The 27,769-nt window shown below is 43.5% G+C and overlaps 1 protein-coding gene across 3 annotated transcripts; it reads left to right on the top strand.

Annotated features, from left to right (window-relative positions):
- Positions 1 to 328: 328 nt before the first annotated feature.
- Positions 329 to 25,119, top strand: LOC142842202 (NACHT, LRR and PYD domains-containing protein 9B-like). 3 transcript variants are annotated; one of them, XM_075959077.1, is made up of 9 exons: positions 329 to 596; positions 4,614 to 6,192; positions 10,541 to 10,705; positions 12,678 to 12,842; positions 13,522 to 13,689; positions 15,846 to 16,016; positions 17,975 to 18,145; positions 20,040 to 20,210; positions 24,972 to 25,119. In XM_075959077.1, exons 1-9 carry the CDS (start codon positions 329 to 331, stop codon positions 25,117 to 25,119), a joined length of 3,006 nt encoding a protein of 1,001 aa, XP_075815192.1. The 3 variants fall into 3 exon arrangements, with proteins under 3 accessions (XP_075815192.1, XP_075815190.1, XP_075815200.1); XM_075959075.1 differs by having other exon boundaries at positions 329 to 606; positions 4,621 to 6,192; XM_075959085.1 differs by lacking the exon at positions 10,541 to 10,705.
- Positions 25,120 to 27,769: the final 2,650 nt, after the last annotated feature.

The raw sequence follows: 27,769 nt of genomic DNA, 5'->3' as shown, positions 1-27,769 counted from the left end.
AAGAGCATAGAGAGGCAGGGACAAAGGCAGTGCCCACACTTCTTCTTTGGTTCCATTGTTAACTTGGTTGCATTGTTGATAGTTTCCAGTTGATTATCATTCTCTTTAATAGCGAACTTGGCACAGGGTTTATTTTATCTCTGGATTCACAGGCATGGAAGGGAAAGGTTGAAGGATGAGCCACATACACCTGAAGGAAGGGATGCATGATATCAATAATTTTGAGACTTTTCAAATTGAGATCTCCCATGTCATTCTTGTCCAGGTGTCACTTATTTCTTCATTTTGAAGATTTATTAACCTCTGAAGACTGAGCTCAGCATCCAAGATGGCAGAACCATCTGGTTTGGGTGTGGCTCACTGCCTAAAAGAGCTCAGTGATGCAAAGTTCCTAAACTTCAAAATTCTGCTCATCAAAGAACCAGAATTGCAAGTCAATCCGGTGCTCTGGGCAAAAATTAAGCTAGCTTCGAGAACAGACCTGATAACGCTGTTGAACTCACATTATCCAGGACAGGTATGGGACATAATGTCAAGAACATTTCTACAGGCCAATCGGAGAGACCTCTGGACCAAGTTTCAGGAACTGAGGAGAGGTAAGCGAGCGTGGAGAGAGAAGGGACACATGGGAACGTTAGTCACATAGGAGCTGCTTTTATTTTTTAGTTTATTCTTCTCTCCTACAACACCTCCCATCCCTCCATTCCTCCCAGTCCTCCCCACCTCCCACTCTCCCGGATCCACTTGTCTTCTGTTTCCCTTCAGAAATAAAGCAGGGACATCAACTGAGCACAGAATAACGAGGTGCAGTAAAACTAGGCACAAAGCCTCATATTAAAGCTGGACTAGGAAATCCAGTAGGAGGAAAAGGGTCTCATGAGCAGGTGAAAGAGTCAGAGAACCCCTACTTCCATTCGTAGGAGTCCCACAGAAACACCAAGCTAACAAGCATAATGTGAAACTTGTGCTGAGGAAGGGTTGCACTGAAGAAACCTGTGGGTATTGTATACTTCATCCTTTAACTGGAGTGGGGGAGGGTCTTCTAATGCGCATGACCATTACCAATAAAAGAAAATGTAGGATGGGTTGAAACAAATAAGGCAGATCCCAACATTAATCCTGTTTTCTTCAGCTGACCCAGAAAATTGTTCTTTTGTTTGCTTTTTTAAAATTAGCATACAAAACAATGCATTTCCTCTTGGCATTGTTCCCACTCTCTCTCCTTCCTCCTCTCTCTCCCTTGCTTCCTCTGTCTCTCCCTTCTCTTGTTTGTTCTTTCTATCTTGGAAAATGTCTCACTGTGTAGCCCAGACTGGCTTAAAAGTCACTCTATAGACCAGACTAGTCTTGAACTCATGACTTCTTGCCTCGAGTTCCTGAGTTCTAGGGATCCAGGTACACGGTGCCACACTCAGCTGAGATGAGGTTCTATCCATTATAGCACTGACTCATCCTTTTGACCAGACATGTAGTGCTAAGAAGAGGCCTTTGTCCTCTTTCCCAGAGACATTACCTTTATTTCCTATGAATTTCTTGAGACTGTGGAAGAAGCCCTCAAATATACAAGCTGAGATCGTGTCCAGCTGGAGGGCATGTCACAGACCTTCCAGAGGGAATATTTTACCAGGAGCTCATCTCCCTTTTCATGTGCATATAAGCTGTCTCCATATTCACTGGGTTTGCTGTTTCATGCATCCTTTGGCAGAACTACGAGTTAACACATGCCAAAAGTGTCCACAAAAATGGTTGTGAATCTGGAACCACGTGCTTTGTTCAGCTGGTTCTTAGTCATGTGACTTGTCTAGTAAGCTACAGCAAGATGATCAATGTCACTACATCTGTTTCCTCTTGGGGATAAAGACACCAGTAATTTTCAAGGACCAAGTACTCACAAGCATGGAAGCCATGGAGAATAGCATGTCATGGTTATTGTATCAGTTAATTTCTGTTGCTGTGATAAAACACCATGATCAAAAGTGACTCTTGGAAAAGGTTTATCTCAGCTTAAAGTTCCAGAGTGGTGGGAGAGGCATGAAAACACTCAGGCATGGTGGGAGGAGCAGGAAGCTGAGGTCACGTCTCAGCTGCGAGCATGGAGCAGAGCAAGGGAGCTGGAAGCAGGGGGAGGCTATGAAATCTCAGTGCCTGCCCCAAGCAACATCCTTCTCTAGCAAGGCCACACCTCCTAATCCTTTCGAAACCTCACCATTAATTGGGGAACAGATCTTCAAGTTTACCAACCAATGGGAACATTTTTACCCAAACCACTAGCACAGCTATGCATTCTAGCCCCTTCTAGAGCTTCAGAGGTAGAGGCAAATGGGAGGGTGTGAGCATGTAATGTCAGCCTTGACTACATGGCTAGGCTGAGGTCAGTGGGCATTCTGGGCTACACAAGACCCTGTGTCTAAAAACAGAAATGCAAAAAGAGAATTTACACTAAATCAGGGCAAATTCTAGCTAACGTCAGCTCTAGTTTTGGTCCTGTGTAGGCTACTGCCGTAGGAGTGCTTTCGGGTTGGGAGCCACTTACTGGCCTGTAGTACAATCTTAATTAGTCTTCTTGAATAAAACCTATAATCAGATATCGGGGTAAATGTTGAAAGATGAGAGAAGTAAAAGAGCCAGGCACCAGAGAGACCTTTTGCCTCTACCAGAATCCTTAGACCAAAGAGGGTAAGACTGTCTCCTTGAACCCTCAGACTGAATGGGTTGAGCGCCTGACTCCTCCCACCTTACATTCTTCTCTCCATCTAGTCATATTGCTTCTTGTCTCTACCTCCCTATGCTGGGATTAAAGGCGTGAGCTGCTACATCTTGGTTCTGTTTCTGTTTGAGACTGACTCAAACTTGTGTAGACCAGAGTGTTCTAGAACTCACAGAGATCTGTCTGCCTCTGTCTCTCAGGTACTGGGATTAAAGATGTGTGCCACCACTGCCTGGTCTCTGTGACTAACTAGTGACTAGCTCCACACTCTGATCTTCAGGCAAGCTTTGTTATATCACAAACAAAACTTCCCCACACTGGGCCATGGAGCTAGAATTGTTCCTACAGGTTGAGATTTATGATTGCCTGGATACACAAGGATGGAATGATATTCATCTGTTAACCATTCGTTTGATTAAATATTTATACATAGGTCCCTTTTTACAGGAGTTGAATTACATACATGGCAAGTTCAACTCAATTACAAGAAAGGTGCAGGCCGGCATAAACCCCAGAGCCTGCAACAGATTGGCCAGATAGTAGATTCTCTTAGGATGACTTAAGTGTCCGTCCTTTGCTGACCTATGAAACCTTTCCATCTAATAACAAAGTTTCCCAGGCTTTTGAAAAAATTTTTAAACTCTATTTAAATATATATGTAATATGTAATTATGTATAATTTTGTAGTTTTTATATAATGTATGTAAGTATTTGCTAGCATATATGCATAGGAAATACATGCATGAAGTGCCTTGTGGCTAAAATAGAACAGGAATCCCTGAAACTGAACTAAACCTCAAGTTATCAGTGACTGTCTAGGTGCTTGGAGCTGAACCCAGGTCATCTAGAAGAGTAGCAAGTGTTTTAAACGTATTGAACATTTCTAATGTACCAGTCACTGATAGAAGTCCCAGTAAATCTCAGATACAACAGTAGGCTCTTGCCCTCAGAAAGCCTGGTACCAGAAATTCATGGGAAATATCAAAGTGTGATACTGATGACTTGCCAGCTGCCTGCTAACTACCTCCATGAATGGAAAGGGAAATTCTAGTAATCCCATTTCGCTTAGGACGCTGATCTAGATACATTAAATAATGCACCTTAAACTGTGAGATACATGTGGTTGAACCCAGAACAATGTGACACCCCATCAGGATTGTTATCTGTAGATGTGAAAGCATAAAACCCCAGAGGTCATTTCACTCTGTCTTGTTGCCTGAATCAAATCTTGCTTTGACTAAGCATCAGATTGTAAACATGTCCAGAAAACTGAAGAATTTGAAATAGATTGACCTGTAATGACTACTGGGGGTATGAAAGCCTTAGGCTGAGTCACAGGATTCTGAGCCCTAACTCATGAAGTTGTGAACAGATGAAATACTTATGGCCGTTGCCCTGGGAAGGTACCAAGCCCTTTGCAAATTTGCATTGAGGTACCCAGAATTCATGCTGTACCACAGCTGATAGCCCTGCCTTCTGGAGAACCCCCTTCTCTTCTATTGGCCCTAAAATATTTATAGACCCCCCTTTATCACAGGGATTTGAGTCAGGCATGAGTCAGTCAACTCTTCCATGCATGTTCACAAGCATGGAAAGACTTGCATGCAATAGAGGTCTCTCTCTAGAGGAGTTGGTGTAAAAAGAATGGGCTAGTTGGTTGGGGCTGGGTTGGGACCTAACCACTCTTTGGAGGGGAGGAAAACCCTGTATCAGTTGAAGGGAAATGGAAACTTCTTGCAGGGGAAAGGTGGGTGGCTCTCCTCCTTTTCTGTCCTCAGGACCCACGGCCTCACCACTCATCCAGGTGTGGGGATCATTCACTAGACGTGTATTTAAGAAAACTGTGATTCATTCTCAGGAGTGTCCTAGTCCTAACTGTCTTGTGTTCTGATTTCATCAAACTCAGATAAAAGGACATACAAAGAGATTATGAAGACTGCATTTCATCACATCTGGACCTTCGAAAACAACCTTTATGTGCTGGATGCAGAATACGAAGTTGTCACAGACATGCAGTTCAAGGTGTTGCAAGAAGTATTTGATCCTCAGTTAAAGCCAGTCACTGCAGTCATACTGGGTGCTGAAGCAATCGGAAAAACCACGTTCTTAAGAAAAGCCATGTTGGATTGGGCATCAGGAAACTTATGGAAGAACAGATTTCAGTATGTTTTCTTCTTTTCTCTCGTCTCACTTAACAGCACCACAGAGTTGAGCTTAGCTCAGCTTCTCTTAAGTCAGTTGTCTGCATCTTCAGAGACACCTGATGATGTCTTATCCGATCCGAGGAAAATCTTGTTTATCTTGGATGGATTTGACCACCTGAAATTTGACTTGGATATCCGGACAAACTTGTGCGACGACTGGAGGAAGACGCTGCCAACACAAATTGTCTTGAGTAGTTTGATACAGAAAGTAATGCTCCCAGAATCTTCTCTGCTGCTTGAATTGGGAAACCCAAGTATACCCAAAATCTATCCCTTGCTACAGTATCCAAGGGAGATAACTATGGGAGGACTCAACAAGGCGTCTAGAAAGTTCTACTATATGTCCTTCTTCGGCAGTTACCAGAAAGGCCAAGAAATCTTTAATTTTTTAAAAACCATGCAACCATTGCTTTCTTTATGCAGAAATCCTTATATGTGCTGGATGTTCTGTAGGACCATAAAGGGGCAGTGTGACAGGGGAGAGGAAATGAACCTTGTCTATGAGCCAGATTCGGCTTTATACACAAGCTTTATGGTGAGCTCCTTTAGATCTGTGTATGACAACCATCCATCCAGACAGAACAGAGCCCGACTAAAGACTCTGTGTACCTTGGCTGCAGAGGGAATGTGGAAACAGGTATTTGTGTTTAAGTCTGAGGATCTCAGGAGGAATGGGATAACTGAACCTGAGGAGACATCATGGCTGAGAATGAACTTTCTCAGTTACCGGGGTGACTGTTTCATGTTTTACCATCCGACGCTACAGTCGTATTTTGCTGCCCTGTTCTATTTCCTCAGACAAGACAAAGACACACCTCACCCCATCATAGGAAGCCTACTCCAATTCCTAAGAGAAGTCTATGCTCATGGCCAAACCCAATGGCTCCGGACAGGGATGTTTGTGTTTGGAATTGCCACTGAAAAAGTTGCTGCCATCCTGAACCCACACTTTGGCTTTATACCATCCAGAGATGTTAGAGGTGTTATCTTCAACTGCTTTAGAAACATGAATCAAGAAGAGTTCAGTAAGACACTGAGGGCCCAGAATTTGTTCAAGAGCCTATTTGGCAACAAGGAAGAAGAATTTGTAACACAAGTGATGGGTCTATTCGAAGAAATGACTGTTGATATTAGTAATGTTGATGTACTCACAGTAGCTACCTACAGTCTGCTGAGATCTCAGAAGCTAAAGAAACTTCATCTGCATATACAAGAAAGAGTTTTTACAGAAGCATATAACCCAGGAGATGGTGACATAGACACCTTTAGACGACACAAGAAGTGAGTACATCTCTGAACCTGGTCTTCAGTTCTTCCAGTTTTGCCGCAGTGTCAAGTGCATTGTTTAAGGTCTGTTTGTGTGAATGCTGTCAGAGGAAGATGTGGGGTGCCTTTCTCCATTGTCCCCCACCTTAATCCCCTGAGACAATATCTCACTAAACTTGAAGCTAACCATCTTGACTAGGGTAACTGGCCACCAAGACACCTGATCTTCCTGTTTCTCAACAGCCTCATGCAACCATGCCCAGCTTATGTTGGTGTTGTGGATCTGAACCCAGGTCTTCATGTTTGTACAGCCCACACTCCTACCCACCAGTCCTTCTCTCCAGAACAGAGTTTCTAAGTTCTTTTATGTCTATTCCTGAGTGTTTAGATGGCATGGTCAGGAAGGCTTTCTGTTGAGTCTTGGTACTGCTGTTTGGAGCTCTGTGGCCCACAGAGCCAAGTCCTTGAGTTCCTTCATTATACTGAGAGCAAATTTGTCACAAGGCCAGTGAGATGGAAATGTGAGCAGCTTCTGTGTAGCGTCTGCCTCTTTCCCGTCATCCATAGTGTGTTTAGTGTCCTGTATATTGCTTTTATTATGTTTAGATATGTTTTTTCTATCCCTGATCTCTCCAAGACCTTTATCATGAAGGGGTGTTGGATTTTGTCAAATACTTTTTCACCATCTAATGAGATGAGCATATGTTTTTTTTCTTTCAGTTTATTTATATGATGGATTAAAATGATTTTTATAAGTTGAACCATCTCTGTATCTCTGGGATGAAGCCGACATGATCATGGTGGATGATTTTTTTTTATGTGTTCTTGGATTCGGTTTGCCAATATTGAGTATTTTTGCATTATCTATAATTCTTTTTCTTGGTTGAGTCTCTGTGTGGTTTTGGTATCAGGGTAGCTGTAGCCTCATAAAAAGAATCTGGCAATGTCCCTTCTGTTTCTATTATGTGGAACACTTTGAGGTATTAGCAATTCTTGGAAATTCTGGTTGAATTCTGCACTAAAACCATCCAGGCCTGGGCTTTTTTGGTTGAGAGGTTTTTGATGACAGCTCCTATTTCCTTACAGTTTGAAGGTCTATTTGAATTGTTCACCTGATCTTGATTTATTTTTGAATATGGTATCTATCCAGAAAATTGTCCATTTCTTTTACGTTTTCCAATTTGTGGAGTATTGGCTTTTTTGTTTGTTTGTTTGTTTTGTATAACCTATTGATTCTCTGATTTTCCTCATTGTCTGTTGTTATGTCCCCCTTTTCATTTCTCATTTTGTTTATTGGGATGTTCTCAATCCACCTTTTGATTAGTTTGGATAAGGATTTGTCTCTATTGTTGATTTTCTCAAAGAACCAGCTTTTTGTCTCGTTGATTTTTTTGTATTGTTTTCCTTGTTTCTATTTTATTGATTTCAGCTCTCAATTTGATTATTTCCTATCTTGTACTTCTCCTGGATGAGTCTGCTTCTTTTTGTTCTAGAGCTTTTAGGTGTGCTGTTAAGTCACTAGTGTGAGCTTTCTCCACTCTCTTTGTGTGGGCACTTAGTGCTATGAACTTTCCTCTTAGCACAGCTTTCATAGTGTCCCTTAGGTTTGGGTATGTTGTGCCTTCATTTTCACTGAAATCTAGGAAATCTTTAATTTCTTTATTTCTTCCTTGACCTGGGGGCGGTTGAATAGTTCTGTTCAATATCCATGAGTTTGTTGGCTTTCTGAGAGTAGTGTTGTTAAATTCTAACTTTAAACCATGGTGATCTGATTAGACACAAGGAAGTTACTCCAATTTACTTGTATCTGTAGAGGTTTGCTTTGTTGCCGAGTTTGTGGTCAAGTTTAGAGAAGGTTCCATGAGGTACAGAGAAGAAGGTATATTCTTTCCTGTTTGGGTGGACTGTTCTATAGATATCTGTTAAGTCCATTTGATTCATGACATCTGGTAGTTCTCTTACTTCTCTGTTAAGTTTCTGTCTGGTTTACCTGTCCATTGGTGAGAGTGGAGTGTTGAAGTCTTCTGCTATTAATGTATGGGGTTTGATGTGTGATTTAAGCTTTAGTAATATTTCTTTTATATATGTGTGTGTCTTGTATTAGGGGCATAGATGTTCGGGATTGAAATTTCATCCTGATGGATTGTTCCTCTTATGAATATAAAGTGTCCTTCTCTATCTCTTCTGATTGATTTTAGCTTGGAATCTGTTTTGTTAGATTTTAGGATAGCTAGACTCACTTGTTTCTTATGTCCATTTGATTGGAAAACCTTTTCCCAATTCTTTACTCTGAGGTAATGTCTGTCTTTGTGGTTGAGGTGTGTTTCTTGTATACAGCAGAAAGCTGGATCCTGTTTTTGTATCCATTCTCTTAGCCTGTGTCTTTTTATAGGTGAATTGAGTCCATTGATATTAAGAGATATTAATGACCCATGCTTATTAATTCCTGTTATTTTTCGGTGGTAATGATTGTGTGTTTCCCCTTTTTGGGTTTTGCTGATGGGAGTTTATCTGTTTCCTATATTTTTGTGGGTGTAGTTAGCATCCTTGGGTTGTGTTTTCCTTCTAGTACTTTCTGTAGGGCTGGGTTTCTGGATACGTATTGTTTAAAACTGGTTTTGTCGTGAAATATCTTGTTTTCTCCATCAATGGTGACTGCAAGTTTTGCTTTGTATAGTAGTCTGACCTTAAATCCATGGTCTCTTATTGTATGCAGCACATCTACCCAGTATCTTCTGGCTTCATGGTTTCCATTAAGAAGTCAGGTGTAATTCTGATAGGTTTAACTTTATATCTTTCATGACCTTTTTCCTTAGCAGCTCTTAATAGTCTTTCTTTATTCTATATGTTTTGTGTTTTGATTATTATATAGCAAGGAGAATTTTTTGATCCAGTATATTTAGTGTTCTGTGAGCTTCTTATACCTTCATAGGAATATCCTTCTTTAGGTTGGGAAAGTTTTCTTCTATGATTTTGTTAAATATATTTAGGCTTGGTTTTTTTCACGGTGTCCCAGATTTCCTGGATGTTTTGTGTTAAGAATTTATTAGATTTACTGTTTTCTTTAACCAATGAATCAATTTCCTCTATAGTATCTTCAACACCTGAGATTCTCTCTTCCATCTCTTGTGTTCTGTTGGTTATACTTGCCTCTGTAGTTACTGTTCATTTACCCAGATTTTCCATATCCAGAATTCTTCCAGTTTGTGTCTTTTTTTAATTGCCTCTATTTCAGTCTTCAAATCTTGAACTGTTTGATTGTTTTATTCTTGGTTTTCTTAGTTTTTTTTGAGGGATGTACTAATTTCTTCCAATTTTTTTGTATTTCTTTTCCTCCATTTCTTTACAGGAGTTTTTCATTTCTGATTTAAAGGTCTCCATCATCTTCATAAAGTTATGTTTAAAATTATTTTCTTCTGTTGCTTCTGGGTTAGAATGATCAAGTCTTCCTGTTTGGGACCACAGGAATCTGGTGTTGCTGTGTTTGCTTTTTAGGCTGTTGGATGAATTCTTATATTGGTTTCTTCCCATCTCTTCCTTCAGATGATGCCCGCAGTGTCTTTGCACCTTGGTCCAATCCTTGCAGCGTCTGTTGAGTCTTTGGGGATTGCTCTTGGTCTGCTCTGTACGGTCACTGTCTGTGTCTCTCTTGGTCCAGCCTGTGTCATCAGAGCTTGTGCTTTAGAGCTCCTCTCTTGGTCCACTCTCATGGTCCTCTCAGCAGGACCAAGATAAACTGATGCAGGCGGGGGAGGTGCCCGGTGTTATGCCCCACTATGGAGGGCCTAGAGAATGGGGTCTCCTGCCCGGTCCAACTTCTTCCTTCCAAGTTCTTTCGTCACACTGATGTCTTTTTGTTTTGTCAGCTATAAGTTAACTAGGGTCATCAGTGTGTCCAAGGGTTTGGAGCTGTGCATTAGATCCTAGTGGACTGACTTGTGGGTACAAAACTGGAGATGACTGCTCCTCCCCCAGAGCCGACCAGTTGTCAATATTCCAGCAGGGAGGGCTGGGACTGTGCAAGCCTCTCCCCAGTTGTTGATTGACAGGAACAGGCCCGGTCTTTTGCAGGCAGTGGAGGGATCCATAGCTCTACCAGGATTAAGACTGCAATGGCTATACAATGCTCAGAAGAGGGCATTTTCTCCCCCACATTGCTCACCCTCTCCTCTCTGTCTCATCTGCTCCTTTTTCTTTTTTGTAAAAATTTATTTATTTTTATTACTGTGTATGAGTGCTTGGGATGCCTGAATGTCAATGTACCATGTGTACCTCCTCAGGTGGTGGGGCTCATCTTCCCATCTTAGGAGTGTCTTGATTGCATTTAGCCACCAGAGAATAACAATGTGTTATCTCATTGCAGAATTACAAACAAATATTGGCGTTCATTATGTGGAATTTTCTGGAACTTACAAGTGTTGGATCTGGACAGCTGTAATTTCAATGAAACTGCAATTCAGCATCTTTGTGAATCATTGTCTCCAGTTCCTTGTATACCTCTGAACATGTTTAAGCTCCAAAGCTTGTCGTAAGTTTGACAGTCACTCATCCTTTCCATAGATAGAAGAATTTCCCTCTCTGCTTTGACAATACTAATTTATAAATTTAGAACTGAAATAAAAAGTAGAAAATACAGTATTACCAAGAGTCACATATTTGAAGTTCTCTGTCACACACATACATGTGATTTACAGATGGTTTGTAAATGCCTATGCAACTAGTATGTGTGCATGTACCTCTAGTATATGTGTGCATGTGTGTACATGTACATCTAGTATATATGTGCCTGTATGCATGCATGTATATCTAGTATATATGTGCATGTGTGCATGCATGTACATCTAGTATATATGTGCATGTGTGTATGTATGCATGTACACAGACAGTTAGAATCAACTGTGTTCTAGAGACTGTATGAATGTTAATTAAAAGTCCACTTTTTAACATTACTGTGATTGTATGTGTGTATGTGTGTATCTGAATTGGACCTCGGGAGTCAGAGTTATACTAAGTTGTGAGCTGCCCAACATAGGTGCTGGGAACAGAACTCCAGTGCTCTGCAAGAGCGGTGTGTGGTCTTAATCACTCAGCTAGCTGTCCTGCCCACTGATAACCTCTTAGTCATTATGCTGACATCTATTTCTTATAAGGAAACAGGGCCATGCATAAGTTTGACTACATTTTCCCAACCTTGAAAAGAAATATATACAAAAAGAAAAAAAAAAGTCACGTTTAATTTTCTTGACTCTGAACACCAGTCTATGACCATTATAGACAGTGATGCCTTTAAAAAACACTGGTTCCATAGTGGACAATGAGGACTACTGAGAACTCAAGAACAATGGCAATGGGTTTTTGATTCTACTGCACGCACTGGCTTTAGGGGAGCCTAGGCAGTTTGGATGCTCACCTTACTAGACCTGGATGGACGTGGGTGGTCCTTGGACTTCCACAGGTCAGGGAACCCTGATTGCTCTTCGGGCTGATGAGGGAGGGGGGCCTTATCGGGGGAGGGGGAGGGAAATGGGAGGCAGTGGCCGGGAGGAGGCAGAAATCTTTAATAAATAAATTAATTAAAAAAACACTGGTTCCTACTAACCTGAGCTGTGGTGGTACACATCTTCAAACACAGTCTTTGGGAGTCAGGGGTAGGCGGATCTCAGAATTTGAGGCCAGCCTGGTCTACAGAGTGAGATTCAGGACATCCAAGGTTACACAGAGAAACCCTGTATTAATCAACAACAAAAATACTAGTAAATAAGGAGAAATGGACCCTTCCTTGGGACGCACAGCAGTGAACATTAAATGAATACAATCGTCTGTTTATACATAAGGAATTATTCTGGTTTGCTTTTTGCTGCTGGGATAAATACCATGACCAAAAGCAGCCTAGAGGAGGAAAGGGTTTATTCCATTTTACCACCGCCAGGTCACCATCCATCACCAAGGGAAGTCTGGGCAGGAACCTGCAGGTAGGAACTGAAGCAGAGACCATGGAGGAATGCTGCTTCCTGGCTTATCTCCCCCGAGCTGCTCTACACTCTTCCTATTCACATCAGACCTACCTGCCCAGGGGTAACGATGCTCACAGTGGGGTTTCTCCACCAATTACCTATTAAGAAATGCTCCACAGACATGGCAATCTGGTGAGGCAATTCCTCAATTCAGGTTCCCTTTCTCTAGATAGTGTTGAGTTGGAACCCTTGATTAGCCATGACAGGCTATATTCAGAATTTAATATGAAGGTAAGTATGAGTCTTCTGAGAATGATCTGGGTGTTATGCAGGAGTGGGGGGAAATAGAAGAAAAGGAAGAGAGATGAATAGCTCGAGCCTCCATGTTTGCCTGGTATCTGGAGATAACCAGTGAGAACTTGGGGGTAAGCAGGGTGCCCAAGCAACCATGGTGTGTGAGGGACAGTGTGGGAGAGGATTGTACAAGTTGCTTTGCCATGAACCCACACCCCCTGGTATAATGTGCAATTTGGCCTTATTCCACAGGTGTTCCTTCATGACTAACTTTGGGGATGGTACGTTATTTCACACAGTTCTTCAGCTGCCTCACCTGACATCCCTGAACCTCTATGGCACTAATCTGTCCAATAATGCAGTTGAGAAAATGTGCTCCGGGCTGAAATCGCCAACATGCAACCTGGAGGAGCTGCTGTAAGTCAGTGTGCTGTCTACACTCAGGAGCTGCTTTCAAATTGTTTCTAAAGTCACATTTAAAGATTAACTTTGAAAGTTTTGCATTGTATGAGCACATATTGTACAAAATGAGTTTCATTATATAAATTTCTTTTTCTCCTTGTTAACAGTATATGTTTGTGTGTGTGTGTGTGTGTTGGTGTGTGTGTGTTGGTGTGTGTGTGTTGGTGTGTGTGTGTGTTGGTATGGGTGTCTGTGGTGCTGGTGTGGGTATGTGAAGGTGTCACAGTGATACTGGTAATCAAACATGCTGGTTTATATACCATATTTTAGTGATGGGGTCTATGTGTGCATTAAAGGATATGGCTTCTCCCCACTACATTCCAGTAACACTCTGTCTCTCTGTTTGTTGTTATGACAATCAATAACATCACCAAACATTTCCATATTGATCCCAGAGAGTAAAAGTACCCATGACTGAAAAACCACTGGCTTGGGCTTTTTTCTCAATCAATAGAACTTCATGACTCACAGTGATAGTCACATGATTGCACTCATGAATTAAAGAAGTCTGTGATGTAAATGTGAGCTGGTATGTACAGTATTAGAAGCTGGGCATTTGTTTGGACAACAAGTAGTCTTACATAGGCCTTCTAAAGATGTTGTTCCTAACCTGTGACATGTATCTCACATGTAGGTTGGGGAAGTGTGGCATCTTAAGTAACGCTTGTGTTGAAATTGTGACTTCCCTAAACTTCGGCAAGCTGAAGCATCTCTCATTGGTTGAAAACCACGTGGAGAACAAAGGAGTGATGGTACTGTGTGAGATCCTGAAAGATCCGAGCTGCGTCCTGGAGAAACTGATGTGAGTTGGTCTGGGGGAGCATGCCCTGGAGATATTGCAAAGCCCTGCACATAGATAAAACCATCATAAAGGTGATCAAATTACCACGAAGGAGGCAGGAGAACCTGGGATGTGTCGGGATCTCGGTCACTTGTCCATGCCTAAGTTGCCATGTCCATGCCTAAGTTGCCACGTCAGCAAGTGGAGCAAACGAGAACAGATTTATGAGACCAACTTCCGACTAGACAAGGCCAGCGCTGAAATTCCTTATATAATTTTTAGCTTAATTCAGTCTCATATAATTTTTAGCTTAATTTTTATGATAACCATGGAATACGGTGATACACTTGGAAAGAGACTGGGTGTAGGGAAGAGGAGACTATAAATAAGAAGCAAATATTCCCTTCAAAGGCAGGGCATCCTACGTCTTACCTAAGTCACTGTAGGCTGTCTCCTGCTCTGAGGTTGACGTTGGTTGCTCATCATAGCACACTGCCAGACTGTGGTCCCAGGGAAGTCATAGAGATAACTTATTGTTTCATCCATCAAAGGCCTCAACATGGGGAATGTGCTCAAAGACACCTGGGTTCAGGAAGAGAAAAGAGTACACAGACACAATCCATCTGTGTCCTGTGTGCTCACGTATTCACAGTCGCATGTGTGTGCGTGACTCACAGCATGAGCATGCAGATAAAACCGTAAGGGCACTGGATATGGACAGTAAGGAGACGCCTGTTTAGAACAGGAAACACATGCAGACGAAGTGCCTCCTGCATGGGCTGCTCATGAATAGACCAGAAATGTTCCAGGTCTCATTTAAATTTCTTTTGGAATTTTTGCAAATTGTGAGTCTTGGTGACGCTCCTTAAGGCCAAACATGAAAGTATTTGCACAGTACAGAAATCTGTCACATGGCTTGGGGATAGTTTCATATGATGCTCTCCGTGCCTTTGTGTTTTGTCCTAAACTGGATACATGAGAGCACTTGTGGATTTTCCTACCTGCGTACTCAGGTAGTTCCTGAGCCTGCAGAGGCAGAGGAGGTGAATAGTCCCCTGGAACTGTAGTTACAGGAGATTGTGAGCATTATATAGGAGTTATGTGGATGCTTAGAACCAAATCCCAGCTCCTCTGCAAGATCAGCAACTGATCTTAAATGCTGAACCAACTGTCCAGTATTGAAATGAATCTTAAAAAGGAAAAAAAGGAAAAATGGATTTTAAAAAGTTGAAGGATGTTGCTGAAGAGGTAGGAAAAACTAACATTAGAAAACAAAAGTTTTCAGTTATTTCTCTACTAGTTACTATAGAGTAGATTGAGTTAAATTACACTTGATGACTAGTAAATAAAAATAGCTACATTAAGCATGAGTTATTTCAAATATTATCTAGTCTTTAAAATACTAGCCATTCACCCACACATGTGACAGCATTAGTAAGAATCTGTAAAATAAAGTAGCAGGACCGGGTGGAGTAACAGCAAAGGAGGTCAGACACTTGCACCCTAGCATGATGACCCGAGTTTGACCCCCAGGACCCCAGGAGTGACACAGTGCAGAGGTGGGGACGGCAGGAACCCTGGGGCTCACTGGACAACCAGCCCAGTCTCATGAATGAGCCCCAGGCCAGTGAGAAACCCTGTCTCAAAGAGGGCGGGTGGTGGTGTTCAGCGTGTGACATCTGAGCTTGTCCTCTGACCTCCACACGCACCTGCAGAGAGACGTACACACACTCACAAGAACAACAAAAATGAGGGCAGGGTTCTGCAACATGGTGAATTTCTGGTATAGGTGGAAGTATTGATTGTCTTGCAAATAAGTTGATGAATTAGTCAATTTTGGAAACATCTGTGGTGATCTACAAGCTCAGGTGTTCAAAACTTTTATTTGAAAATGTTTTCATCTTGTGTGTGTATGTGCATGCATGCATATGTGTACTAGCACACACATGGAGGACAGAAGATGATTCTTGGGAGTTGGTATTTCGTTCCATTGCGTGGGACTGAACTCGGGTCCTCAGGCTTGGTGGCAAGGTCCTTTACCTGCAGAGCCATATTAGCGGCCCGTTTCAACACGTTTTCATGCAAAGTGGAAATTCAGTGTAGGGAGAACACAGAAGCCTTTGCAGAGATCTATGCTGTGACAGTGAGTAACCTGCACTGTGTGATTCTCTTCACAGGTTGTCATATTGCTCTCTCACCCTCATTGTCTGTGGCCATCTCAAGGAAGCCCTTTTGCGCAACAAACACCTCTCTCTGCTTGACCTGGAGTCAAATGTCCTAGAAGATTTGGGGGCAAACATTCTGTGTGAAGCTTTGAAAGACCCAAAGTGCCCCCTTCAGGAGTTATGGTAGGGCTGTGTTCTCATCCATCCCTGGGGATGCGGTATCAGATGTTAGCATTCAGAAGGAAGTGGGAGGGTAGAATTGTCTGGATGTCAGTGTCCCCTCAGAGTCTGTGGTGAAGCCTGCCATCCGTGATGACTGTCTTAAGATTGGGTCGTGAGGGTGAGTTCCCATGAGTAGATTACTGCTGATAAAAGAAGGCACAGAATCTGCCTCACCCATTCCATCAGGAAACCCGGCTTCGATGCCCAGCACCTATATGGCAGCTCACAATCGTCTGTGACTACAGGTCCAGGGATTCCGACACCCTCACACAGGCATGATTGCAGACAAAACACCAATGCACATAAATAAAAATTTTCAAAAACAGGTTAAGTAGAGCACCTCCTCAGCTAGAATGGAGGTGATGGATATGTTTGCACGCGAGGCTCAAAGGTGCTGTGTCTGTGTGCAAATGTCACAGGTTCTAGATTTTTGCACCATTGCTCTTTTTGCTGTGGCTGTCCTGTAATGTGAGGAGGGCTGTGTCAATATGTCTACATCTTAGATGACAGTAGCATCCTCTGTCGTAGTGCGGCAATCCAAATATCTCTAGATGCTGTGGGCATGCCCTGGACGGTAAAAATTCATCCGTGCTTGAGAGCCATTACTGCACACACATATCAGAGCTGCTTAAACCCACATGTTTACATACCTCCTTCAATCATGAATCTATGCGTGGGTGTTTATGCCTCTATTTGCATATCTCTCCCCTATCACATCGACATACATATGCCATCTATGAGTATAACAGCTCTCCCTGTCTCCCATGTAAAAATTTATTGTCTTTACTTCCATATCATCCATCTCTTCTCTTCTATAACCATCTACATATCACCTATTCATTATCAATCTGTATATTATCTACTAATTATTTTATGTTCACTGTGCATCTAACATCTGCCTAATGTCTCTATTTACCAACTACGCACTCATCATCTCGTATTCTCCATTCTTCACCTGTCTTATACCCTTTATCTTCTTTCTCTCCCCAACCTCTCTCTTAACCATATTGAAAGCGCCATGGGAAACCATGAGCTTGAGGCTTGAGAAGGGTTTGAGGTTGCGTTATATTAAATACTGGCAGAAGTTCACCTCAGGATGACATCTGCACAGAAATCTGAGATCGGCGACCAGGTAGCCCCACTGATTTTCAGGGTATCTCTATTTGAGCCAGGGAGGACGAGAGTAGTGACACCGGATGAAGAGAGGAAGGCAGAAGAATTGCAGTGGGCCACAGGGAGCAGTGTAGCCCAGATGGAGAAGCAACGCCAGCATTTCAGTACTGCTTGGGCATTTCCGGTTCCTACAAATAGAAATATGCTATGCTGCTAAGATTGGATCTCATGGCCTAGGGATGTAGCTCAGTTGGTGAGATGCCTACTGACCATACACAGAGCCCTGGGTTTGATTCTCCAGCTGAGCTTTGAAAAAAACAGGTGTGATAACTACATACCTGAGATCTCAGCACTGGGAGGTAGAGGTAGGAGGTTCAGAAGTTCAAGGTCAGTCTCAGCTAAGTAACGAGTCTGAAGCCACACTAGATACATGAGACCCTGTTTCAAAAAGAAAAAGCAGTCAATGAATGCCTGCTGAGGGGGAGAATGGTCTCCTCCAGGAACAAGCTCTACTGGGTCATACAAACCCCTAGAGTTGTGCACAAACAAGCTAAACTAAATGGGCTTAATAGGTTACTTATGCATGTGCAGGTGTGCAGGCATGAATATATATTCACATATATCCATATGTGTACACACGTATCAACAATAAAGAGAATAATTTGGGATCTGGAAGGAATTGGAGGTAGGTTTGGAGGGATGTATATACCGAGCTCATATAAAGTTCCAAAATATAAGATAAATAACAGATCAAAACAAACGCATCGGGCCTCAGAAGTCAGTGTGTTTGCGTGTGTTTTCCCCAGGTTGTCTGGTTGCTGTCTCACATCAGACTGCTGTGAGCAGATCTCCACTGTCCTTACTTGCAATAAAAATCTAAAGACCCTGAAACTGGGCAACAATAACATACAAGACAGCGGCATCCTGCGGTTGTGTAAAGCGCTGAGGAATCCGGCTTGTAAACTGCAGAGTCTCGGGTGAGTCTCCTGACTCCCATGGGGGGTGGCTCCCAACTGAGTGAGGAAAATCTGGAGGGTTAATAGGTGTGGTAGTTTATAAGAAAATGGCCCCCAAAGGGAGCTGCACTCTTAGGAGGGGTGGCCTTATTGCAGCAGGTGTGTCTTGTTGGGGGAAGTGTCACTGTGGGGCGGGCTTTGAGGCCTCCTGTATGCTCAAGCCACACCCAGTGAGTCAGAACTGCCTTCTGATGCATGCAGCTCAGGATGTTAGAAGCCTCTGCTCCTTCTCCGGGACCATATCTGCCTTCATGCCACTATGTCCCACCGTGATGACAATGAACTGGAAAAGAGCCACCACAATTAAATATTTCCTTTAAGAGGTGCTGTGGTCATGGTGCCTTTTCACAGCAACCGAAATCCTAAGACAATAGGGTTAAGAAGAATTCCACCTAGCATAGTCTCAAGGGTTGAGGAAAACGTTAACACCCAGGTCATGTACGAACAACAGCATCTGCTGGGGGTTGAGCACCACGCCTTTGTCATAGTTGCCCACCACAGCATCTGGTCTTCTGGCCTCTGGGTCCTCTTCTATGATGTTCCCTGAGCCTGGGGAAGGGGTGACACAGATGATCCATTTGAGACCGAGTCCTCTGTCCTCAGTCTCAGAATGCAGACCAGCTGTGCGTCTCTCTATTAACCAGGCCATTGCAAAAGTTGCTTCTCCCATGAGGCTTGAGAGCTGACCTAACACAGAAATAACACTAAGTGGTTAGAACAATGGTTCTCAACCTGTGGGTCCGACCCCTTTGAGAATTAAATGACCCTTTCACAGGGGTCACCTAAGACCATCAGAAAACACAGATATTTACGTTATGAATCATAACAGTATCAAAATTACAGTTACAAAGTAACAATAAAAATCTTTTGTAGTGTGGGGTCCCCACAACACGAGGTACTGTATTAAAGAGTCGCAACACTAGGAAGATTGAGAAGGTGGTTTTATGTTATGTCCCCTTAGCAAAGCAATAGTAACGGGTTCTCCCTTAGGGCCTACAGCTTGCCCAGCCATGGGCTCTTCACCAGTTTACAATACCTGGCATGAGTCAAGTAGTCAGCACTCCACAGTGGATGGTGGAGGCCCTCAAGAAGCCCCAGCCCAGCTGAGGAGCTATTGGCAGCTGATGGCAGCTGATGGGAGGAGAGCCAGTCTTCAGAGAAGGAGCCCTGGCCACCTGTGCTGCAGGGGATTGTCCTAATCCCAAGCACCTAAGGCAATGCTAATTGAGTTAGTGCAGTGGCTCTCAGCCTTCCTAATGCTGTGACCTTTAATACAGTTCCTCACGTTCTGTGTGGTGATGCCAACCATTAAATTATTTCCATTGCTACTTCATAACTGTAATAGTGCTGCTGTTATGAACTGTATGTAAATACTGACTGCAGAATATCTGAGATGTGACCTCCTTGACAAGGTCATTCCACCCCTCTCATTGGGGTCATGACCCCCTGCCAGGTTGAAAACCATTGACTTAGAAGGTTTAAAAAGGTATCACGTTGGGAAGGCTGTTGAGAGGGAGGTCTGGGAGGAGTCGGAAGTGTGGGTAGTAGACAGATGTGATCAAGACACATTGTATACATGTATGATTCTCAAATAAAAAGTACTGCTCTGGCTGGGAGGTGGTGGTACAGATCCCAGTACTCAGGAGGCAGAGGCAGGAAGATCTCTGTGAGTTCAAGGCCAGCCTAGTCAAGACAGGCTCCAAAGCTGCAGAGAAAACCTGTCTCGAAAAAAAAAAACTAGATTTCCTTAGTGTTTTTGCTCACTGTGGACATTTGGGCCTGGTTAAGTCTTTGCTCAGAAGCCTAAAACTGACACCAAATTCTGCATCCTTTTTCTGGTGTTTCCCTGTCACAGGTTAGACATGTGTGAGCTCACCATTTTCTGCTGGGCAGGCCTCGCCTCCGCTGTCAGCACATGCAGAACACTGACCAGGCTGAGCCTCGACTGGGTCACCTTGGACCACTATGGGGTGAGGCTGCTGTGTGAGGCTTTGGCTTGCAGAGGCTGCAGTGTGAAGGTGCTGGGGTGAGTGCTCGCTGTGTCCCGGGGTCAGGAGTGACTCTGGAACAGCTCTTCTGCAGCAGTTGGCTCAAGCTGAGCCCTGGTGACAGGGTACTGGGGAGTTGTGTGGGAAACCTTTATCCTTGAGGACACTGAGGGCCATCCTTGATCTCTAGCCATTCATAGGTACCACCCTCTGGTGACGATTACTCCAAATATCAAACATCCTCTTTAAAAAAAAAAACTTGGCTTATTTGTTTTTTTAATTTTTTAAAAATGTACTATTATTATTTCTTTTATTTTTAAAAAGGAAACAAGCTATCTTTTTTCACTTGGCATACCAATCCTAATTACCACTCCTTCCCCTCCTCCCATCCCCTCCACCTGTCCAACCCACCACCCCTCCAGTCCTCAGAGAGAGTAAGGCACATTGCTTTAGGGAAGCTCCAAGGCCCTCCCTACTATATCTAGGCTGAACAAGGTATCCATCCAAAGAGAATAGGTTCTTTAAAATCACTACAAGCAATAGGGGAAAATCCTGGTGGCACTGCCAGTGCCCCACAGTCTGCCCAGTCATACAGCTGTCATCCACATTCAGAGTGACTAGTTTGGACCTATGCTGATTCCTTCCCAATATACCTGGAGTTGGTGAGCTCCCTTAGCTCAGGTAGACTGTTTCAGTGGGTGAACCCATCATGGTCTTGACCTCTTTGCTCATATTCTCACTCCTCCCACTCTTCTACTGGACTTTGGGAGCTTAGCCCAGTGCTCTGCTGCAGGTCTCTGCCTCTGTTTCCATCAGTTGCTGGATGAAGGTTCTATGGTGACATTTAAGATATTCATCAATGTGACTACAGGGCAAGGCCAGTAAGGGCCCCCTTTCCTCTATTGCTTAGCATCTTAGCTGGGGTCATCCTTGAGGATCCCTGGAAATTTCTCTAGAGCCAGATTTCTTGCTAGCATCATAATGGCTCCCTCAATCAAAGTATCTCTTTCCTTGCTCTCATCTCTGTCCTTCCCCCATCTTGACTATCCTGTCCCCACATGTTCTCCTCCCAGCTCCTCTTCTCCCACTTCTGCCCCTTCCGCCCTCCCTTCTTCCCCACCCCCATGCTCCCAATTTTGTCAGGCAATCTTGTCAATTTTCTCTTTCCAGGTAGATCTATTTATGTTTTTTCTTAGGGCTCACCTTATTACTTAGCTTCTCTAGGATCGTGAAATATAGGCTCAATATCCTTTGCTTTACAGCTAGTATCCAGTTATGAGTGAGTACACATCATGTTCATCTTTCTGAGTCTGGGTTACCTCACTCAGGATGGTTTTTTCAAGTTCCATCCATTTTCATTTAGATTTCAAGATGTCATTGTTTTTTATCACTGAGTAGTACTCCAATGTGTAAATGTGCCACATTTTCTTTATCCATTCTTCAGTTGAGGGACATCTAGGTTGTGTCCAGGTTCTGGTAATTACAAATAATGCTGCTATGAACATAGTTGTACAAATGTTCTTGTAGTGTGATTGAGCATGTTTTGGGTATATGCCCGACAGTGGTATTGCTGGCTTATTTCGTAAAATTATCATTCAGCTCTAAAGAATGACGAAATCAAAATATTTATAGAAAAGGAGTGTTCTTAGAAGGGTAGCAAATAGGGTGACCTAATTGCAGAAATAAAAACCACATATTCTCACTTGTTTATGGGCCCTAGTCTATAATGTACACACATACACACATTGTAAGCAAATGTTACATGTGGGTATCATATAACATCTTAAAAAACAAAAAGTGATAATAAAACTGACAAATATGAGTTTGAATATGTAGTATACTTTGTATATGCCATTTAAATGGTTTCTCAAGGTATTCAATACCAAATTTATTTTTAAAACATTTTTATGTACAAGTGTTTTCTCTGCCATGTAACTCTGTGTACCACATGCCTGCCTGCTGCCTGGAAAGGCAAGAAGAGGGCATCAGATCCCTTGAGACAGAGTTACAGAAGTTGTGAGCCACCTTGAGAGTGTTGGGAATAGAACCCTATCACACCTAGAAGAGCATCCAGTGCTCTTAACCGCTGAGCCAACTCTCCAACCCATGTTAATCTTAATAATTTTTATTTATTCTTTCAAATTTTCACACATATATAAAACATGTTTTGATAATATTCTACCCCTACTACTAACCTTCAACATCCCAGAGACCCTCCAATCCCAATTAATAACCCCTGACTCTAAGTCCTGTTGACTGTGCTTATGGATATGGGATCATCCACTGGGGCATGGGAAACCACCCAACACGCCAATCTTAGAAGTCATTCTCACAGAACACCAATCAGCTACCAATAGTTCCTGGGCTAGGGGTGGGGTTCATTCCCATGTTGGAATTTTGAATGCAGGTCTTGTGCCAGCAACCTCAGCATCAACTGCGAGCTGATGCATAAACACGCATGTCATGTCTAAAGAGAGAATCCCATAGTGCTTCTCCACCTCCCGGCTCTCACAGTCCATCTGCCCCTTCTGTCATGACAATCCCTGTGCCTGGCAGGGCAGGTTCACCAAGGACGCATCTACAGCTCAGCAGTCACAATCACTTGCTCTCAGCACTTTCGACAAGTTGTGATCCCTGAACTGAAAAGTTCTTAGACCACAGTTGTGAGAAGTACAAATCTATGGGCACAAATGTATTTAGAAGGCAGCTTGACACACAGGCCCTTTTAAGGGAACTGCAGTAGGTTTCCCTCTGGGGCCTGTGATGCCCTAAGCCATGGGATGTTGACAGTGTTTACAGCAGCAATCATTAAATCTCCCCATGGAGCAGGCGTCATAATCCAATCAAAAGTGATCAGCTACTCCTATAACTGCCATGGCAGCAGGCTACCACTGGGCACAGCATGGCTGGTCATTCTCATGTCTTCCAATCACACAACAGAGGTGGTTACGAACACCGCCTCCCACATCCAGTGTCTACCCATGAATGTTCATCCCAGGCTAGCGTTGGGAGGGGTCTGACACTGCTGTACAGACTTCTACATCAAAGTTCTGCTGAGAACTTACTCTGCGTGAGCAGGTTGATGATATGAGTGCTGGGAAGAGGGTGGAGGAGCATCCTGTGAGGAAAATGGTTTCCACCTCTGCCCCACTGACTTGGATCCTGTCCTGGGGCTACAGAGAGTGATGCTCAAGCAAGGATGAGATGTGGGGAGCCTGGGGTGTGGGCAGAGAGGAAAATCGGGGTAAGAATGCTGCGCTTGGGGCGGCATTGCCTGAAGGGGAGGCTGGAGAGGCAGGGGATGAAGTGAGCAGCAGAGCTGAATGAGCCTGGCATTTCTCTGTACTAACTCTTTGTAGTTACAGGTCACATGACTTGTGGTTATGAAATACCAGGGAAGACAAAAGCAGACAGAATGGGAAGAAAATTGAGGAAGCCAGCTGTACTTCTGAGGAACTCTGTTTCAATCTTAATTTGTGAAATTTGGGGATAACTACTGCACAAAACCTAAGGGAACTTTTTGCAGAAAAATAATTAACCATATTGAGTGCTGACTGCTTAAGACATTACTTTTTTAAAGGGGCTGACCCCTTACATCCTAGGGTCAGGGCACATCGAGGAAGAGGGGGTAGGGAGATTGTAAGAGTCAGGAGGACTTCTACAAAACAGCCTCTTCTAGACTTGACAAGGCAGATACACCCAGGAACTGACAATAGCCATGACTGTCTGCATGACCCATGCTCAAGTTCAGGCAGGTCAACATTCCAGCAAGGGTGGTGGAGGGGGTCTACCCGGACCCCTAGATGGGGAGCTAGAGACATTTGGTGGTCTCAGAGAAGGGAGAGTCGTGTTCTTCAGGGATGTGGCCCCTGGTAGGATGCATATGCCACATGCATGCACCTCCCTCCACGCATGTGTGGGCATCACAACTGAGAGTCTGTGAGCTATTGGGGAAGAAAAGGACACGAAGTGTGGGAAGGAATGTAGATGGGTCAGAGAGGGGAATGGGGAAAGGATATGTTCAAAATCCACTGTATCCATGTGAAATTCTCAAAGAATAAACTAATGGATTTTGAAATATAGTGTAAAGATAATAAGCATTTGATAATTATTTTTTAGGTAAACTTAGTGATGACGGCGTGGGGGAAGCAGGCAGAGGGAATAGCTGAGCATCAGCTGTATTCATGGGTGAGCTAAGGTGTAGGATAAACTGTGTCTCAGAGAAAGTGAGTAGAGACTCAAAAGACTTAACATAGATGGTGTGAGATTGGTGACAATGACATTAACTATACTAGTGTTCACAATCTGAGAAAAGTCAACACTAAAGTAATAACACAGGAATAAGGAATAATAATGATCATGGTTAGGCATTTAAACAATGAACGGGTGAAAACAGTCATTTTTGCTTCAGTGGTTTGTAACTTTATTCTTGACATCTAGATAGATCTTTTATACAGACGTTTGTATCTACATAGACTAGAGGGCCCCTACTCTGCAGGAAAAAATCAGACCTTCTCACATGTGGTGTCTTCCTTCCTTCACTCCTAGGGTAACAGAGAGGGCATCATGGGGGTAAAGGAGAGGCAAGTTATTGCCAACCAAACTTGGGTTGGTGGATGGCTCAGTGGGTGAAGGAACTTGCTGCCGAGCCTGATCACTCGGGACCCACATAGTAGCAGGGGGACGATGGAATCGCATGAACTGTCCTCTGACCGTCACACGTGCCCTGTAGCATGTGCCTGTATAAGCACACATGATTAGTAAATGTAAAAAATCAACTGCTTTCTTCCTCCCTTCAGATTGGACAAATCTGCACTTTCTGAAGAGTCACAGAAGCTACTGCAAGAGGTGGAAAAGAAAAGTAACCTGAATATTTTGCATTATCCGTGGGTCAAGGAGGAGAACAAGATGAGGGGTGTTCGTCTGCTCTGGAACAGCAAGAACTGATCTTGAAACAACAGCTTTTTCTTTGTCGTATTTCTCCTAAACATCCTGCCCCAAGATGCATACTTGGTCCTGGTAGCTGGTTCCCAGGTTATTTCACAGTGCCCTGCCCCCATCCACCTTTATATATACTTCCCCTCACCACTTTACCATCTTTAGATGACAAACACACTCAATAAACTCTCAGCATGTTTGAAAATGAATGATTACTTAATGGCCGTCTTAGAGTGTTGGGGTTTGAAACTGAAGAGACCGTGATTCTCTTACAGTTCTGGTTGGGAGTGATGTTTGTGACACGTTATACTTGCTGTCATTTGTCAGTGCAGTTAACATCACTTGAACTGTAGTTCATGCCATGATCCTAAAAGACACAAGCATCACTATGCAGAAGGTGGGACGCATGAAGATAATGCCTACAATCCCCAAAGTTAAAATCAAAAGTCATACTTTTTAGAAAAGTGATCTCAAAAAATTATTTTTCTAAGTCCCAGAAATAAGAGCTAAGGTTTGCCCTTTATTCCTTCAAAGAGGGGCTGAAAGGGGTTAAAAGTGCTCTCCACTCTTCAGAGACCAGAGTTCAAACCCCAGCACCTACATGTGTGTTCAAAACTGCCTTTAACTCCAGCTTTACGATATCTGATGTGCTTTCCAGACATCTGCAGGCACCTCTTGCAAGCACACACAGATCCACATATACACACATATATACACACACACATGTATACACACATATACACACATACACATGCATATACACACACACATGCACACATACATATACACCCATACACACATATACACACATACACATGCACACATACATATACACACACATGTATACACATACACAGGCATGCACACATACACATTAGTCTTTTAAAGGTGTAACTACAAAGTGGCTTTTTGAAGCTGCTTTGGCACAGGTGCAAGATCTTTTGCTTCCTTCCATCCGGCTAAGTCAGCTTTTTGTTTTGTTTTCTTTATCACCTGGTGGCTGGCCGGCTGGGTTAAGTGGCCTTGTACTTGGAATCTCCCAGGTGGGAAAGGAGAAGGCCACTATCTTCCTGGGAAAACATTCTGCTAGGAAATTTCTTCTCACACCTTTGAGAATAAGAGGTGAGGGTCTTACAAGGAGTGCTGCTCACTGACTTGTCCCCCAGGCCGCTCAGTGCCTTTCTTAGATATCTCAAGCCCACCACCCACCAAGCCCACCCACCCACCCATGGATATCGTCCCCAGAGTGGGTAGGGGCCCTATGCTAATCATTAACCGAGAAAATGCTCCCACAGACATCCAGTGGAGGCAGGGTCTGCGTTGATCGTGCCTCTCCCGGCTGTGTCAAGTTGGCAGCAGATGCTGACTGTGACTGTCACCCACTTACTCACCTGATTGTTTACCCCTCAGAAAAGAGAGGAAAGGAAGAAAGGCAGATATGGGGATGTGGGAGCACAGTGGAAGAGAATTACCTTCTGTAACTCCTCACAGGACATGAGGAGGAGAATTACCCTGTGTAACTCCTCACAGGACATGAGGAGGAGAATTACCCTGTGTAGCTCCTCACAGGACATGAGGAGGAGAATTACCCTCTGTAACTCCTCACAGGACATGAGGAGGAGAATTACCCTGTGTAACTCCTCACAGGACGTGAGGAGGAGAATTACCCTCTGTAACTCCTCACAGGACATGAGGAGGAGGAGAATTACCCTGTGTAGCTCCTCACAGGACATGAGGAGGAGGAGAATTACCTCTGTAGCTCCTCACAGGACATGAGGAGGAGAATTACCCTCTGTAGCTCCTCACAGGACATGAGGAGAATTACCTCTGTAGCTCCTCACAGGACATGAGGAGGAGAATTACCCTCTGTAACTCCTCACAGGACATGAGGAGGAGGAGAATTACCCTGTGTAGCTCCTCACAGGACATGAGGAGGAGAATTACCCTCTGCAGCTCCTCACAGGACATGAGGAGGAGAATTACCCTCTGTAGCTCCTCACAGGACATGAGGAGAATTACCTCTGTAGCTCCTCACAGGACGTGAGGAGAATTACCTCTGTAGCTCCTCACAGGACATGAGGAGGAGAATTACCCTCTGTAACTCCTCACAGGACATGAGGAGGAGAATTACCCTCTGCAGCTCCTCACAGGACATGAGGAGGAGGAGAATTACCCTGTGTAGCTCCTCACAGGACATGAGGAGGAGAATTACCCTGTGTAACTCCTCACAGGACATGAGGAGGAAGTCTGCTGTGTGTCTCCTTGTTAGCCATCCAGTGGTGTGATCAAACCAGGATCCAAAGCCACTATGGGGAGGGAAAGGAAACAACTCCTGAAATTTTATACCTCATGGATATTGATTCTTATCCCTGATTGGAAGATGGCGTTTACTATGAGCAGTGTAAGGAATGTCAAATTTCTACCTCTAGAGGTCTATAATGTAATTATGACACTGGTGAAGAAAGCTCACATGTGGTGTTTTTTAGAGGGAAAAAGCTATATGAGCTTACTACCTACATTTTTAAAAAATAATTTTTTAAACCTCATTTCATGTGTGAGTGTTTGCTGGTATGAATGTATGTATGTGCACTACATGGCACAGTGTTCTCAGAGACCAGAAGAGGGCATAGGATCTCTTGGAAGTAGAATTACAAATAGT

This window comes from Microtus pennsylvanicus, chromosome 1 (genome assembly GCF_037038515.1).
Source record: "Microtus pennsylvanicus isolate mMicPen1 chromosome 1, mMicPen1.hap1, whole genome shotgun sequence".
Lineage (NCBI taxonomy): Eukaryota > Metazoa > Chordata > Mammalia > Rodentia > Cricetidae > Microtus > Microtus pennsylvanicus.
The sequence above is the reverse complement of the archived record's forward strand: the minus strand, read 5'-3'. Positions and strand labels throughout refer to the sequence as shown.

Coding starts and splice junctions, on each gene's coding strand:
- LOC142842202 (XM_075959075.1), top strand. CDS start 329: ATGGCAGAACCATCTGGTTTGGGTGTGGCTCACTGCCTAAAAGAGCTC. Junction 6,193..10,540: donor ACCTTTAGACGACACAAGAA/GTGAGTACATCT, acceptor ATCTCATTGCAG/AATTACAAACAAATATTGGC. Junction 20,211..24,971: donor TGCAGTGTGAAGGTGCTGGG/GTGAGTGCTCGC, acceptor TCCTCCCTTCAG/ATTGGACAAATCTGCACTTT.